Genomic DNA, 16,183 nt, shown 5'->3' with positions numbered 1-16,183 from the left:
CATATACATATGTTAGGAGGCACTAATTCTAACTGAAAATTTTTGGCAAATAAATTCATCCTTTTTTATTTCATTTTTTTTAGATGGAGTCTCACTCTGTCATCAGGCTGGAACAGAGTGGCATGATCTCGGCACATTGAAACCTCTGTCTCCTGGGTTTAAGCAATTCTCCTGCCTCAGCCTCCTAAGTAGCTGGGATTACAGGTGTGTGCCACCATGCCCAGCTAATTTTTGTATTTTTGTAGAAACAGGGTTTTACCATGTTAGCCAGGTTAGTCTTGAACTCTTGACCTCGTGATCCACTTGCCTCAGCCTCCCAATGTGCTGGGACTATAGGCATGATACATCCCACCTGCCCCTATTTATTTATTTTTTAAACGGGGTCTCACTCTGTTGCCCAGGCTGAAGTGCAGTGGTGCAATCCTGGCTCACGTTTCCAACTTCCACCTCCAGGTTCAAGTAATTCTCCTGCCTCGGCCTTCTGAGTAGCTGGTACTACAACTGTGCACCACCACGCTCAGCTAATTTATGTATTTTTAGTAGAGACAAGGTTTCACCATGTAGACTAGACTGGTCTCAAACTTTTTACCTCAAGTGATCTGCCCAGCTTAACCTCCCAAAGTGAACTTCATATATTTTAAGAATGAACAGACTGGCCGGGCACGGTGGCTCACGCCTGTAATCCCAGCACTTTGGGAGGCCGAGGCGGGTGGATCACGAGGTCAAGAGATCGAGACCATCCTGGTCAACATGGTGAAACCCCGTCTCTACTAAAAATACAAAAAATTAGCTGGGCATGGTGGCCTGTGCCTGTAATCCCAGCTACTCAGGAGGCTGAGGCAGGAGAATTGCCTGAACCCAGGAGGCGGAGGTTGTGGTGAGCCGAGATCACACCATTGCACTCCAGCCTGGGTAACAACAACAAAACTCCATCTCAGAAAAAAAAAAAAAGAAGAAGAAGAAGGCAGGAGAGGAGAGAGGAGATGGAGAAGAAAGTGGAAAAGAAGAAAGGGGAGATGGAGGAGAAAGAAAATTAAGGCAATGAAACAGTCCTGGGTGGTACTTTGAAAATGGGTATGTGACTCTAGACAGTTATCAAATCTTATGAACATCACATTGCTGCAAAAAAACAAAAAGATGATTTTGGGAAATTTAGAGGTAATGCAGTAAATTAAAAAAAGAGAATTCGGCCAGGCGCAGTGGCTCAAGCCTATAATCCCAGCACTTTGGGAGGCCGAGGCGGGTGGATCACAAGGTCAAGAGATCGAGACCATCCTGGTCAACATGGTGAAACCTGGTCTCTACTAAAAATACAAAATATTAGCTGGGCATGGTGGCACGTGCCTGTAATCCCAGCTACTCAGGAGGCTGAGGCAGGAGAATTGCCTGAACCCAGGAGGCGGAGGTTGCGGTGAGCCGAGATTGCGCCATTGCACTCCAGCCTGGGTGACAAGAGCGAAACTCCGTCTCAAAAAAAAAAAAAAAAAAATGAATGAACAGACTATTTCTCTATTAATAAAACAGAATTGAACAACAAAATCTTTTTTTCATTCTCATATATTTTCCTCATGCTTTTTTCTAGACAACGTTATTCTCTACCAGAGGCTATTTCCTTGGTGATGTTTTTTACAATTGGTTCATTTTTCTTGGCATTACACAATATGTATCATTTTATTTCAAGCTTGTCGTAGCAGTTTTATGAGACTCACCCAGGGTGTGTGCTTCAGTAGTTTGTTTCTTTCTATGGCTGAATAGTCTCCTTTTGTATGAATGAGCTACAGTTTGTGTAGTCATCATCCTAGAAATAGACATTTGGGTTGCTTCCTGCTTTAAGCTATTATGAGTAAAAGGTCTATAAACATTCTCGTACAAATACCTTTTGATACATAATTCAATTTCTTTGTTAGCATTTAAGTGACACCTCTTTACCTTTTTTAGTAGTTTCTCCAGGTATAAGCATATGCATCTTTAACATATCACAATCAACCTAGAGTTAATACAGTACTATTTTAATAAATGTATGAAGACCTTGCTGTTGAAGAGTTTCAATTGCTCCTTTTTTTGTGCTTTTAATAATTTTACATCAGCTGGGCGCGGTGGCTCACGCCTGTAATCCCAGCACTTTGGGAGGCCGAGGTGGGTGGATGACAAGGTCAGAAGTTCAAGAACAGCCTGACCAACATGGTGAAACCCCATCTCTACTAAAAATACAATTAGCTGGGTATGGGTGGTATGTGCTTGTAATCCCAGCCACTCAGGAGGATTGCTTGAACCCGGGAGGCGGTGGTTGCATTGAGCTGAGATTGTGCAACTGCATTCCAGTCTAGGAAACAAGAGAAAGAGAAAAAAAGAAAGAAAAAACATCTATGGGTACAGCCTGACCAACATAGAGAAACCCCATCTCTACTAAAAATACAAAATTAGCCGAGAGTGGTAGCACATGCCTGTAATCCCAACTATTCAGGAGGCTGAGGCAGGAGTATTGCTTGAACCTGGGAAATGGAGGCTGCATTGAGCCAAAATCCCACCACTGCATTCCAGCCTGGGAAACAAGAGCAAAACTGCATCTCAAAAATAAAAAAAAAGTTGTTCAACAAAATTTAACATTCTTTATGTTAATAGCCCTCAACCAATTAGGCATTGAAAAAGTACATACTTCAAAATAACAAATTATCTATGACAAACCCACAGTCAACATACTGAATGGACACAAGCTGGAAACATTTCCCCTCAAAAAATGGCACAAGACAAAGATGTCTTCTCTCACCACTCCTATTCAAGACAGGATTGGAAGTGCTGCCCAGAGCAATCAGATGAGGAAAAAAAAGGCATCCAAACAGGAAGGGAGGATGCCAAACTTTCATTTTTTGCAGACGACATGATTCTATATATATCTAGAAGACTATAGTCATGGCAGAAAAGCTCTTTAAACTGATAAACAACTGCAGAAGCCTCAGGATACAAAATAAATGTAAAACGCCAGGCACGGTGGCTCATACCTGTAATCCCAGCACTTTGGGAGGCCGAGGTGGGTGGATCACGAGGTCAAGAGATCAAGACCATCGTGGTCAACGTGGTGAAACCCCGTCTCTACTCAAAATACAAAAAATTAGCTGGGCATGGGGGCGTGTGTCTGTAATCCCAGCTACTCAGGAGGCTGAGGCAGGAGAATTGCCTTAAACCCAGGAGGCAGAGGTTGCGGTGAGCCGAGATCGCGCCATTGCACTCCAGCCTGGGTAACAAGAGCGAAACTCCGTCTCAAAGAATAAAATAAATAAATAAATAAATAAATAAATGTGCAAAAATCAGTAGTATCCATGTACATCAACAATGCCAGAACTAAAAGCCAAATCAAAAACAAAATCTCATTTACACCTACTACAAAAAAATAAATATCTAGGAATACAGCTAACCAGAGAGGTGAAAGATCTCTATAACAAAAATTAAAACAAAACAAAACAAAAAAACATCACTTACATAAGTCAGAGATGATAAAAAATGAAAAATCATTTTATGCTCATGGATAGAAAAGATCAATATTAAAATGGGCATACTGCCCAAAATAATCTACAGATTGAATACCATTTCTATCAAACTACCAAAAATATTCTCTTCTTTTTTTTACGCCCCCCCCACCTTATTTTTTTTTTTTTTTTTTTTGAGATGGAGTCTCACTCTGTTGCCCAGGCTGGAGTGCAATGATGTGATCTCGTCTCACTACCACCTCCACTTCCTGGGTTCAAGTGATTCTCCTGCCTCAGCCTCCCAAGTAGCTGGAATTACTGGCACTGGCCACCATACCCAACTAATTTTTGTATTTCTAGAAGAAATGGGGTTTCACCATGTTGTCCAGGCTGGTCTCAAACTCCTAACCTCAGGTGATCCACCTGCCTTCCAAACTGCTGGAATTACAGGCCTGAGCCACTGTGCCCACCCAAAAAATATTCTTAAAAGAACTAAAAGAATCTAGTTTAAAATTCATATGGAACATTCCTGCTTGACAGATGGTTAAAAAAAAAAAAAAAAGAAAGAAAAAAATTCATATGGAACAACAACAAAAAAAAAGAGCCCAAATAGCCAAGGCAATGCTAAGTAAAAGGAACAGAGCTGGAGGCCTTACATTACCAAACTTCAAATATACTACAGGGCTACAGTAACAAAAGCAGCATGGTACTGGTACAAAAACATGCTCGGAGATCAAAACAACAAATTAAAGGGTCCCAAAATTACTCTGCACACCTACAACCATCTGATTTTTGACAAAGATGATGAGAGGAATTTGAGAAAAAAATTCCCTATTTAATAAACTTTGCTGGAATAACTAACTTGAACTATGTAAAAGATTGAAACTGAACCCCTTTCTTACACCATATACAAAAATCAACTCAAGATTTATTAGGCCAGGGACCATGGCTCACACCGATAATCCCAGCACTTTGGGAGGCTGAGGCAGGCAAATCGCCTTAAGTCAGGAGTTTGAGACCAGCCTGGCCAACATGGTGAAACCACATCTCTACTAAAAATACAAGAAATAGCTGGGTGTGGTGGCAGGCACCTGTAATCCCAGCTACTTTGGAGGTGGAGGTAGGAGAATCACTTGAAGCCAGAAGGCAGAGGGTGCAGTCAGCTGTGATCATTCCACTGAACTCCAGCTGGGGTGACAAGAGCACAACTCTATCTCAAATAAGAAAGACTGGTTAAAGACTTAAATGTAAACCTTAAATTAAAAAAAAAACAACTCTGGAAGATGACTTAGAAAATACTATTTTAGACAGAAATTGGCAGAGACTTCATAATGAAGATATGAAAAGCAATTGCAACAAAAGCAAAAACTGACAAAGAGAACCTAATTAAACTAAAGAGCTTTTTCATAGCAAAAATAAACAATAAAATTTAAAAATCGCTGGTGGCTCACACCTCCCAGCACTTTGGGAGGCTGAGTTGAGGGGAATCACAAGATTAGGCACTTGAGACCAGACAGGCCAACATGGTGAAAGCCCAACTCAACTAAAGATACAAAAAAACCAATTAGCTGGGCATGGGGGTGTGTGCCTGTAATCCCGCTACTCAGAAGGCTGAGGCAGAACTGCTTGAACCCAGGAGGTGGAGGTTGCAGTGAGCCAAGATCACACCATTGCACTCCAGCCTGGGCAACAGGGTGAGACTCCACCTCATAAAAAATATATATATATTCTGTAGGTTTATATATATAAATGTGTATACATATATACATTCTGTCCAGAATAAAACAAAACTTTTCAAACTATGCCTCTGACAAAGGTCTAATATCCTAAATTCATAAAAAACTTAAGAAATTAAAAAAAAAAACCTCACTAAAAAGTAGGCAAAGGGGCCAGGCATGGTGGCTGACGCCTGTAATCCAGCACTTTGGGAGGCCGAGGTGGGTAGATAACGAGGTCAGGAGTTCGAGACCAGCCTGGCCAACATGGTGAAACCCCGTCTCTACTAAAAATACAAGAATTAGCTGGGTGTGATGGCAGGCACCAGTAATCCCAGCTACTCAGGAGGCTGAGGGAGGAGAATTGCTTGAACCGAGGAGGCAGAGGTTCCAGTGAGTCAAGATCAGGCCACCGCACTCCAGCCTGGGTGACAGAGCAAGACTCCATCTTGGATATTAAAAAAAAAAAAAAAAGTAGGCGGCCGGGCGCGGTGGCTCAAGCCTGTAATCCCAGGACTTTAGGAGGTCGAGGTGGGTGGATCACGAGGTCAAGAGATCGAGACCATCCTGGTCAATATGGTGAAACCCCGTTTCTACTAAAAATACAAAAAATTAGCTGGGCATGGTGGCGCGTGCCTGTAATCCCAGCTACTCAGGAGGCTGAGGCAGGAGAATTGCCTGAACCCAGGAGGCGGAGGTTGTGGTGAGCCGAGATCGTGCCATTGCACTCCAGCCTGGGTAACAAGCGAAAACTCTGTCTCAAAAAAAAAAAAAAAGTAGGCAAAGGACATCAACAGATGCTTTTGAAAAGACATATATGTGGTAAACAAGCCTATAAATAATGCTCATCACTAATCATTAGAGAAATGCAAAGAAAAACCACAGTGAGATACCATCTTACACAAATCTGAACGGCTATTACTAAAAAGTGAAAAAAAATCAGTTGCTGTCAAGGTTGTAAAGGGAATGCTTATCCACTGCTGTGGGAGTGTGAATTAGTTCAACCATTGTGAAAACCAATGTAATGCAATGCCTCACAGAACTAAAAACCACATTGCCATTTGACTCAGCAACCTTGTAATTGGGTATATACCCAAAGAAATATAAATTATTCTGTCATAAAAACACATGCACATGCATGTTCACTGCACCACTATTCATAATAGCAAAGTCTTGGAATCAACCTAAATGCCTATCGATGCTAGACTGCATAAAGAAATTACGGTATGGGCAGATATGGTGGCTCATGTCGGTAATCCAACACTTCACGAGGCCAAAGCAGGTGGATTGTCAGAGCTCAGGGGTTTGAGAGCAGCCTGAGAAATGTGTCAAAACCTCTTGTCTACAAAAAATAGAAAAACAGCCGGGCGTGGTGGCTCACACCTATAATCCCAGCACTTTGGGAGGCTGAGGCGGGTGGTTCATGAGGTCACGAGATTGAGACCATCCTGGTCAACAAGGTGAAACCCCGTCTCTACTAAAAAGACAAAAATTAGCTGGGCATGTCTCAAAATATATATATATAGAAAAAGAAAAAAACTCAGGGGTGTGATGGCATGTGACTATAGTCCCAGCTACTATGGGAACTAAGGTAGGAGGACTGCTTGAGCTCAGGAGATTGAGGCTGCATTGAGCCTAGATCACACCACTCTACTTCAGCCTGTGTGAAAGACCCTTTCTTCAAATATAAATAAACTAAAAGATTTAATAAAAACAAAATATGGTACATAAGCATCACCGAATACTATGGGGTCATAAAAAAAAAAGAAAGAAAACAAAATCATGTCCATTGTAGCAAGATGGATGGAACTAGAGATCATTATTTTTAGAAAACTAATGTAGAGAAAAAAAACTAAATGTTGTCAGGTGCGGTGGCTCACGCCTGTAATCCCAGCACTTTGGGAGGCTGAGGCTGGTGGATCACGAGGTCAAGAGATCGAGACCATCCTGGTCAACATGGTGAAACCCCGTCTCTACTAAAAATACAAAAAATTAGCTGGGCATGGTGGCACGTGCCTGTAATCTGAGCTATTCAGGAGGCTGAGGCAGGAGAATTGCCTGAACCCAGGAGGTGGAGGTTGCAGTGAGCCGAGATCGCACCATTGCACTCCAGCCTGGGTAACAAGAGTGAAACTCCTCTCAAAAAATAAATAAATAAATAAATAAATGTTACCATTTATAAGAGCTAAATAATAAGAAGACACAGACACAAAGAGAACAACAGACACTGAGGGCTAGTTGATGGTGGAGGGTGGGAGGACAAAAAGATCACAAAAAAATACCTGTTTGGTGCAATGTTTAGTATCTCAGTGACAATATAATCTGCATATCAAATGCCCATGACACAATTTTACCTGTATAACAAAGCTGCATGTGTACCCATGAACAAAAAAATAAGGAAAAAAAATTTATGAGTTTGGGAGTGTGCAATGTAGGCGACAGGACTGGTGTGTGGTACAGACAGTAACCCAGGTGTGACTCATTTATTTCTGGTTTCATACAGGCCGAGATTATGAACAGGTGGTCCAGAACCCTAGGTTGGTTCTTGTTGGTGAAAACAGGTTGCTGCTGCAGATTCAGTACCTGGAGGTGGGGATGTGCCAAGAGACTTGTAGACACTTTCGTAGGGTTTTGGCAAGAAACACTAGGATCAAAAATGCTGTGGTAAAATTCCTGAGTGTGATGTCTAGCCCTGGGTGTGGTATAGATACCTCAATGTCTAGTGGGTGTTTGTGAGTGGGTAGAAATCCTGTGCTGGCAGCTGTGGAAAAAGGGAATCTGCTATCACAGCTTCTGTCCCTTAAGTTTTCAGTCCTCTCTCAGGATGGGAGAATCGCTTGAACCCAGGAGGCAGATGCCATTGCACTGAGCCGAGATCACACCATTGCACTCCACCCTGGGCGAAAGAGTGAGACTCCATCTCAAAAAAAAAAAAAAAAATCAGCTGAAATTTGTCTTCAATTTTCAAAATAAATACTTTGTGGCCGGGCGCGGTGGCTCAAGCCCGTAATCCCAGCACTTTGGGAGGCCAAGGCAGGTGGATCACGAGGTCAAGAGATCAAGACCATCCCGGTCAACATGGTGAAACCCTGTCTCTACTAAAAATACAAAAAATTAGCTGGGCATGGTGGCGCGTGCCTGTAATCCCAGCTACTCACGAGGCTGAGGCAGGAGAATTGCCTGAACCCAGGAGGCGGAGGTTGTGGTGAGCCGAGATCGCGCCATTGCACTCCAGCCTGGGTAATGAGGGAAACTCTGTCTCAAATAAATAAATAAATAAATACTTAATTTTAATCTCTTTTCCACCTGCTCCTGAAATTTGGGGTACATTTAGTCTGAGCCAACACATTAACTCCATTTTATGTTCCTCCTAAGAACATGCTGACTTCAGAGAAAAAAATTCTCTGGCTAGGTTCAGTGGCTCACACCTGTAATCCCAGCACTTTGGGAGACCAAGGTGGGCAGATCAGGTGGCCAGACCAGCCTGGCCAACATGGTGAAACTCTGTTTCTACTAAAAATACAAAAATTAGCTGATTGTAATGGCACACATCTGTAATCCCAGCTACTCAGGAGGCTAAGGCAGGAGAATCATTTGAACCCAGGAGGCTGAGGTTGCAGTGAGCAGAGATCATGTCCTTGCACTCCAGCCTGGGCAACAGGCTGGAGATTTTTCGATGCCATCTCAAAAAAAAAAAAAAAAAATTATCTGATCAAAACTCTAGAAATTCTCCTTTTTTGGTAACATAAATCTAACTTTATATTTTACAAAGTCTAGAAACTATCTCATAATAACTTCATCTTCAGTAAGACCTTCCGAGACCCCTTCTATTTTAACTTTTACTGTATGTGCCTGTGGGTCCCAACTATCCAGAGCTCTGTAACTCCTCTCAGGATAAAGCCTTCTTCCATGGCTGGGATAAAATAGCTGGGACATCTTTGGGGCACTCTCCAGAAAGAATTAATTTGGCCTGCTGAACACGGTGGCTCACGCCTGTAATCTCAATACTTTGGGAGGCCGAGGCAGGTAGATCATGAGGTCAGGAGATCGAGACCATCTGGCTAACGCGGTGAAACCGCAATAGTCTCACTCTATTGCCCAAGCTGGAGTGCAGTGGCATGATCTCAGCTCACTGCAATCTTCACCTCCTGGGTTCAAGTGATTCTTCTGCCTCAGCCTCCCCAGTAGCTGGGACTACAGGTATGTGCCACCATGACTGGCTAGTTTTTGTATTTTTAGTAGCGACAGGGTTTTCCTACGTTGGCCAGGCTGGTCTCGAATTCCCTGACCTTTGATTTGCGCAGCTCGGCCTCCCAAAGTGCTGAAATTACAGGAGTGAGCCAACTCGCTTGGGCCAAGGGGAAAAAAAAATTTCAGGTCCTTACATTTTATACCTCAATAAGTAAAGCAAAAGTATCTATTCCTGGCCAGGCATGGTGGCTAACGCCTGTAATCCCAGCACTTTGGGAGGCTGAAGCAGGTGGATCACCAGAGGTCAGGAGTTCAAGACCAGCATGGCCAACATGGTGAAACCCCAACTCTATAAAAAAAAAAAATTAAAAAAGAAAGAGAAAAAAAAGTATCTATTCCTTTTAGACAATCAATGTATTATTGTATAAGTTTCACAAAAAATCATGTAGTAAACAATTAGTAATATGTGAACACTTCTAGGAGGTAACAAGTTTACTCTCATAAAATTTAGCATGAAACTAAAATAAATAGGATCAAAAAATCAAAATAACAGGATAAGGAATAGAGATATTCACTATTACAAACTTTCCCTGCAAAAAAAGAAACTGATGCTTTTATGAATCCATGTAACTCACCAATTATCTACCTTATTTTCTTATGGAACTGTGTTCATTTTCTACTGCCAAAATAGGGAGTTTTTTTTTATTCTTTTCCTTGGTAGCATTCTAAAAACTAAGCCTTGGAATTTCATTTGTAACGTCACAGACGTAAAAATACACACTTGAAAAAATTCCTAAATTCACTATGGAAAAGAAAATATAAAAGTAAATGAGGGCTAGGTATGGGGGCACATGCCTGTAACCCCAGAACTTTCAGAGGCTGAGGCAGGCAAATTACTTGACATCTGGAGTTCCAGTCTAGCCTGGACAACATGGTGAAAACCCAGCTCTACTACAAATACAAAAATTAGCCAGGATGGTGGCGGGTTTTCACGGACTTTCAGCCTGGATAGGTCTCAAAATCCTGAATTCAGCTGATCCACCCACCTCGGTCTCCCAAAATGCTGAGATTACAGCATTAGACAGCGCTCCCAGGTACCTTTGTAAATATTTTCTTACCTTTAAAGCCCTACTAATGAAATGCAACTTATAGTTTAAAAAACTGAGGTCAAGATAAGTGAAAACAATTGTTTTCAATGTCACAAATCCAGGGAGTAGCAATGCTGATTAAAAAACAGATGTGTCTGACTCATGTGTCAAGTATGGCCATCCAATCACTTGAGAGATTCTCCCATCCCATCCTGTTCTAAGTGCTCAATGACCACCCTCTCAGGAGACACTGCACTATGCCCCAGTGAGTAGCCCAGGATCATGTCACTTTGTAAGTTCTTGTACCATCTAAGTGGGGTCAGTTTTCTTTTTTAAAATTTTTGTCTTTTGAAATACTATTTTTTGGTTAGGTGTGGTGGCTCATGTCTGTAACCCTAGCACTTTGGGAGTCCAAGGTGGGTGGATAACCAGAGGTCAGGTGTTCAAGACCAGCCTGGCCAACATGGCAAAACCCTATCTCTACTAAAAATACAAAAATTAGCCAAAAGTGGTGGTGGGCGCCTATAATCCCACCTACTTGGGAGGCTGAGGCAGGAGAATCACTTGAACCCAGGAGGCAAAGATTGCAGTGAGCCAATACCACGCCACTGTTCCCAGCCTGGGCAATACAGTGAGACTCTGTCTCAAAAACAATAGCCGGGTGCAGTGGCTCACGCCTGTAATCGCAGCACTTTGGGAGGCTGAGGCGGGTGGAGCATGAGGTCAAGAGATGGAGACCATCCTGGTCAACGTGGTGAAACCCTGTCTCTACTAAAAATACAAAAAATTAGCTGGGCACGGTGACGTGTGCCTGTAATCCCAGCTACTCAGGAGACTGAGGCAGGAGAATTGCCTGAACCCAGGAGGCGAAGGTTGCGGTGAGCTGAGATCGTGCCATTGCACTACAGCCTGGGTAACAAGAGCAAAACGCCATCTCAAAAAAAAAAAAAAACAAAACAGCAACAACAACAAAAACTTTTATCTTTTTTTTTTTTTTTTAATTTAAAATTATTTGAGATGGGGTGTCACCATGTTGGCCAGGCTGGTCTCGAACTCCTGACCTCAGGTGATCCACCCATCTCAGCCTCCCAAAGTGCTGCGATTACAGGCGTGAGCCACCGCTCCCGGCCAAAACTTTAATCTTTCACAAAATTTTTACTATTTTTAATTTCACTATTTCTCTGCTCAGTTAGAGAATCCAAGGGGCAGAAGTTTCTGTGTTTTTTACTAGCTTCTGATTGGGTTAACAGCAGTGTGCCTCTAAGAAATGGAAGCTGCGTTGGGTGAAGACAATCTTAATGTCTTTAAAAAAGAATGACCGCCATTCTAACTGGCATGAGATGGTATCTCAGTGAGGTTTTGATTTGCATCTCTCTAATGACCAGTGATGATGAGCATTTTTTCATATGTTTGTTGGCCTCATGTATGTCTTCTTTTGTAAAGTGTCTGTTCATATCCTTTGCCCATTTTTGAATGGGCTTGTTTGTTTTTTTCTTGTAAATCTGTTTGAGTTCTTTGTAAATAAATAAATAAATAAATAAAAATTTAAAAAAAAAAACAAACACTCATAATCCCATCGTCCAGAAAAAAAAAAGAATGACAAAAGGAGACTCCTCTCAGCCCTAGGGCAGCCACATTCTTAAGAGGCTACACTCCATAACTCAGGTTTTGCTGTTTATAAAAAAATTAGGCCAGGCACAGTGGCTCTCGCCTATAATCCCAGCACTTTGGGAGGCCCAGGCGGGTGGATCACGAGGTCAAGAGATCGAGACCGTTCTGGTCAACAAGGTGAAACCCCGTCTCTACTAAAACTACAAAAATTAGCTGGGTATGGTGGCACGCGCCTGTAATCCCAGCTACTCGGGAGGCTGAGGCAGAATTGCTTGAACCCAGGAGGCGGAGGTTGCAGTGAGCCAAGATCGCGCCATTGCACTCCAGCCTGGGTAACAAGAGCAAAACTCCATCTCAAAAAAAAATAATAATAATAATTAAAAATGACCAGGAGCTGATATCCACCAGACACTCCAGCAGATACAGCCATGGTGGGTATCTTGATTTATCCCCAGGCAGTACTGAAGCCCAGAACCAAGAACAAAAGTAAAGGGTGGTTGAAGACATCTCACCTCATAGTTTCCAAAGGGAAACCTTAACCCAAAAACATTCTGATAAGATCTCTGTGCCTGCCAGGTGCAGTGGCTCATGCCTGTAATCTCAGCACTTTGGGAGGCTGAGGCAGGTGAATCAGGAGGTCAGGAGATCGAGACCATCCTGGCTAACATAGTAAAATCCTGTCTCCACTAAAAGTACAAAAAAAAGAAATTAGCCAGGCATGGTGGCATGTACCTGTAGGAGAACCGCTTAAAGCTGAGAGGCAGAGGTTGCAGTGAGCCAAGATCAGATCCTGCCACTGCACTCCAGCCAGGGTGACACAGTGAGATTGAGTCTCAAAAAAAAAAAAAAATATCTGTGCCTGTAGAAGATAAAGCCAAAACAGGAACAATTATTTTTTTTACACTACAGCGTCAGGAAATTATATTTGATTTCTTCTCATGGAAAGTATTTACAAATAGCAAACAAAACTTTTTAAAGTGCCATCCAATGCTTTGTCAAAAAATGATTACTTAGGCCTGTGCAGTGGCTCACACCTGTAATTCCAGCACTTTGGGAGCCTGAAGCAGGCAGATCACCTGAGGTCAGAAGTTTCAGACCAGCCTGACAAACAGAGAAATCCCATCTCTACTAAAAAGACAAAATTAGCCAGGCATGGTGGCACATGCCTGTAATCCCAGCTACTTGGGAGACTGAGGCAGGAGAATCACTTTAACACAGGAGGCAGAAGTTGCAATGAGCCGAAATCACGGCCCTGCACTCCAGCCTGGGCAACAGAGTAAAACTCCCTCTCAAAAAAAAAAAAAAAAAAAAGGAAAAGAAAAGAAAAAAGAAAGTGGAAAATTAGTCTCCTGTGGAGTGTGAAAATAATTAAGTGGCAGGCAACTGGAAAAATAATTAAGTGGCAGGCAACTATGTAGCTGTAGTTCCTGGATTTCTAGGTTTTTTTTTTGAGAGGGAGTTTCGCTCTTGTTACCCAGGCTGCAGTGCAATGGCGCGATCTCGGCTCACCGCATCCTCCGCCTCCTGGGTTCAAGCAATTCTCCTGCCTCAGCCTCCCGACTAGCTGGGACTACAGGCGCACGCCACCATGCCCACCTAATTTTTGTATTTTTAGTAGAGATGGGGTTTCACCATGTTGACCAGGATGGTCTCGATCTCTTGACCTCGTGATCCACCCGCCTCAGCCTCCCAAAGTGCTGGGATTATAGGCGTGAGCCACCACGCCAGCCTACTTTAAAGAAATCTAACTCAAATGCATGTTTTTATAAATTACTGAATTGGGGAGAAACGGAATTGAGGCTTAGCCAACTATAAACTGCCAATTAACCTCTGCATACATAACCAGGAAATGTCCACCTCGATTGTACAAATTAAGAAACTATGTAACTGTACCTAACCAATTAATTGAATTTGGTTTTCTTTATCACACCTTATAGAAGTCTTTTCTTCAAGCCCCTTCTATGGATGTGTTAGGGTCACAGCAAGGCAATTCCATTGACACCCTCCCCGTTCTCCCCTGCTAAGCCGAGCTCACAGCAAAAACAGCCTCACGCCCTGCAAACTGTCAGGCCGGTATCCTCGCCCGGAAGGCTCCCTGATATTCCACACCCCTCCCCTCCTGCCGCTGTCTGCCCCGTACAGGAACACTGCAAGCCAACCACGCCCCGGCTAATGCAATCCTAGCCAGCTCTTGCACCCAAAAAACCCGCCCGACAACCCGCCAGCCAAGGGCGGCCCGCCCCGTCCCAATCCCGCTCCCCCGGAGCCAAAGCGCCCTGCTGTTGCCCGTTTCCCCATGCCATAAAAACCCCACGCCCCGGAAAGTCTGCGGGACTTCTCTGGCCCCTCGTTGTAATGGTTACTGCCGAGTTTAAAATAAGGAAACTAAGGCCAGTATAAGAACAATCAGATACCAATTTATTTACCTCCCGCGAGGTTCTGTGGTCCTAAGGAAAGGGGGCCAGAGAAGTCGCGCTTGACTTCTCAGGGCAGGGGGTTTTATGGGGGTTAGAGGCGGGCTGGCCTAGGATGCATGGGGTGGGCTGCCATTGGGTAAGGCTTGGCGGGATTTCTTCAATTTTCGCGGGTTCAGCTGTATAGTTTAGTGCTGAGAGTGCACAGTTTAGTGCTGAGGTTCAAATGCATAGCTTGGTGCTGAGAGTGCGTAGTCTAGTGCTGAATACCTGGGGGCAGAATGCAGAAGTGGGCGAGGGAAGCCCGCATGGAGGAGCCAGATGCTGAGTAATGTGTTCTGCCTGAAACTGTTATCAGGCATAGAGAGGGGTGGGTGTTGTTCATCCGGCTCTTAGCAAGGCTATCGGCCGGACCGCAGAACCTCGCCCAGGAGCCGATTAAATTTCTTTATTTTAATAACTGGCCTCAGTTGCCTCATTTAAACCTCAATTGCTTCATTCAGACCTTACACAAACAGGGGCACCTGGGTTCCAGGATGTGGTCGCACCCGGCTCTGGAACCCAGGATGGTGACCCAATTAAGCAGGATGCTAGCGCTTAAGAACCAAGAGGCAGTTTTTCTTAGAATACCACCCAGCCACCTGCAAACTTTCTATATAACCTCCACAGTCTGTAAGCCAGGCTGCTGCCATCACTGCCTGTGGTGAGGCAGCCAGCCTGGCAGGTTGAAATAAACTTACTAATCCTGACTCTCCATCCTTTCGGTCAACCTCACAGGACGACAAGCTACCTCACAGGAAGACAAAGCATAGCTGGGTACGCTACAATTTTTTAATTACTATTTGATTAAATTATTTAATATTTTTGCGGTGACTTCTCTACATGTTTAATAGGAAAAAAGAAAGACTCAGAACCCAACAGACCAAAGCTCTTCCCATTCATGAACCCGCAACACGAGTCAGGATTCTCCAGTGTCGACCCTTCCGTGGTCCCTGCACAATCTAGGAGGGACAGGGAGCTGCGGGAGCAAAGCTGCCCAGAGAGGGCTCCAGGCAAGGGCACAGTCACTGCGCAGGTAAGGGACAGGAAGCCCGGGGCCCGGCCTCAGCGCAGCTGCCATCTTATGGCTGAAGGGGGCTGAGGCCAATCTAGGAGAGAACTCCGGACGCACATGGTGGAGCCACTTTGGGGAGGCCTGAGTTCCGCCACAGCCACTTCCCACCGGTTCCAGCCAGCCCCTCCCCCTCCTTCTCGGGATCGGACCTGGCACTCTCACCATTTCCAGGCTTCCAGGGGGTCCTGGCGTCATAGCTGTGGATCTCCCAATACCTGCAGGTCACAATGCCACAAAGGCTGGACTTCTACATGGAGAGGACACAGGGTAGGAAACATGAGACATTCAGCTCCCGCGGCTTCCAGAGACAAAGGCCCCGGTAAACCCGGAAGCCGCCCTGTCCCGCTCCAGCTGCGTGTCTGATTGGACGGTTTCCAATTCAGCGTCCTTGATTGGATAACGTTGAAGGCCCTGCCCCTTCAGGACCTGAATGACAGGAGATGTAATCAGATGCTGGGCTCAGTGAAGACTGAATGACAACCTAAGCTGCAGCCTTTTCAGGGACGGACTCCTCCCTGAGCTGAGCCGAGATCGCGCCGCTGCAGGCCTCTCTGAGCAGACAGAGCCAGACTCCATCTCAAAAAGA

The 16,183-nt window shown here is 44.1% G+C and overlaps 1 protein-coding gene across 3 annotated transcripts in view; it reads right to left on the bottom strand.

Annotated features, from left to right (window-relative positions):
• Window positions 1-15,912, bottom strand: part of LOC100894315 (uncharacterized) — a 36,193-nt gene extending 20,281 nt beyond the window's left edge. Inside the window, exons 1-2 of one of the 3 annotated variants that reach the window (XM_035285458.3) lie at window positions 15,760-15,912; window positions 1,710-1,798 (exon numbers count right to left, since the gene is read on the bottom strand). Coding sequence is in view for 1 of the 3 variants with exons in the window: in XM_035285456.3 (XP_035141347.1) it covers window positions 15,760-15,792 (33 nt within the window). In the remaining 2 variants the exon portion in view is untranslated. Of the gene's footprint in view, window positions 1-1,709; window positions 1,799-15,746 lie in introns of all 3 variants that reach the window. The other 2 variants (XM_035285457.3, XM_035285456.3) reach the window with 2 other exon arrangements.
• Between the last annotated feature and the right edge of the window lie 271 nt (window positions 15,913-16,183).

The sequence above is a fragment of the Callithrix jacchus genome, chromosome 22, assembly GCF_049354715.1.
Source record: "Callithrix jacchus isolate 240 chromosome 22, calJac240_pri, whole genome shotgun sequence".
In the NCBI taxonomy this organism is placed as follows: Eukaryota; Metazoa; Chordata; class Mammalia; order Primates; family Cebidae; genus Callithrix; species Callithrix jacchus.
The sequence above is the reverse complement of the archived record's forward strand: the minus strand, read 5'-3'. Positions and strand labels throughout refer to the sequence as shown.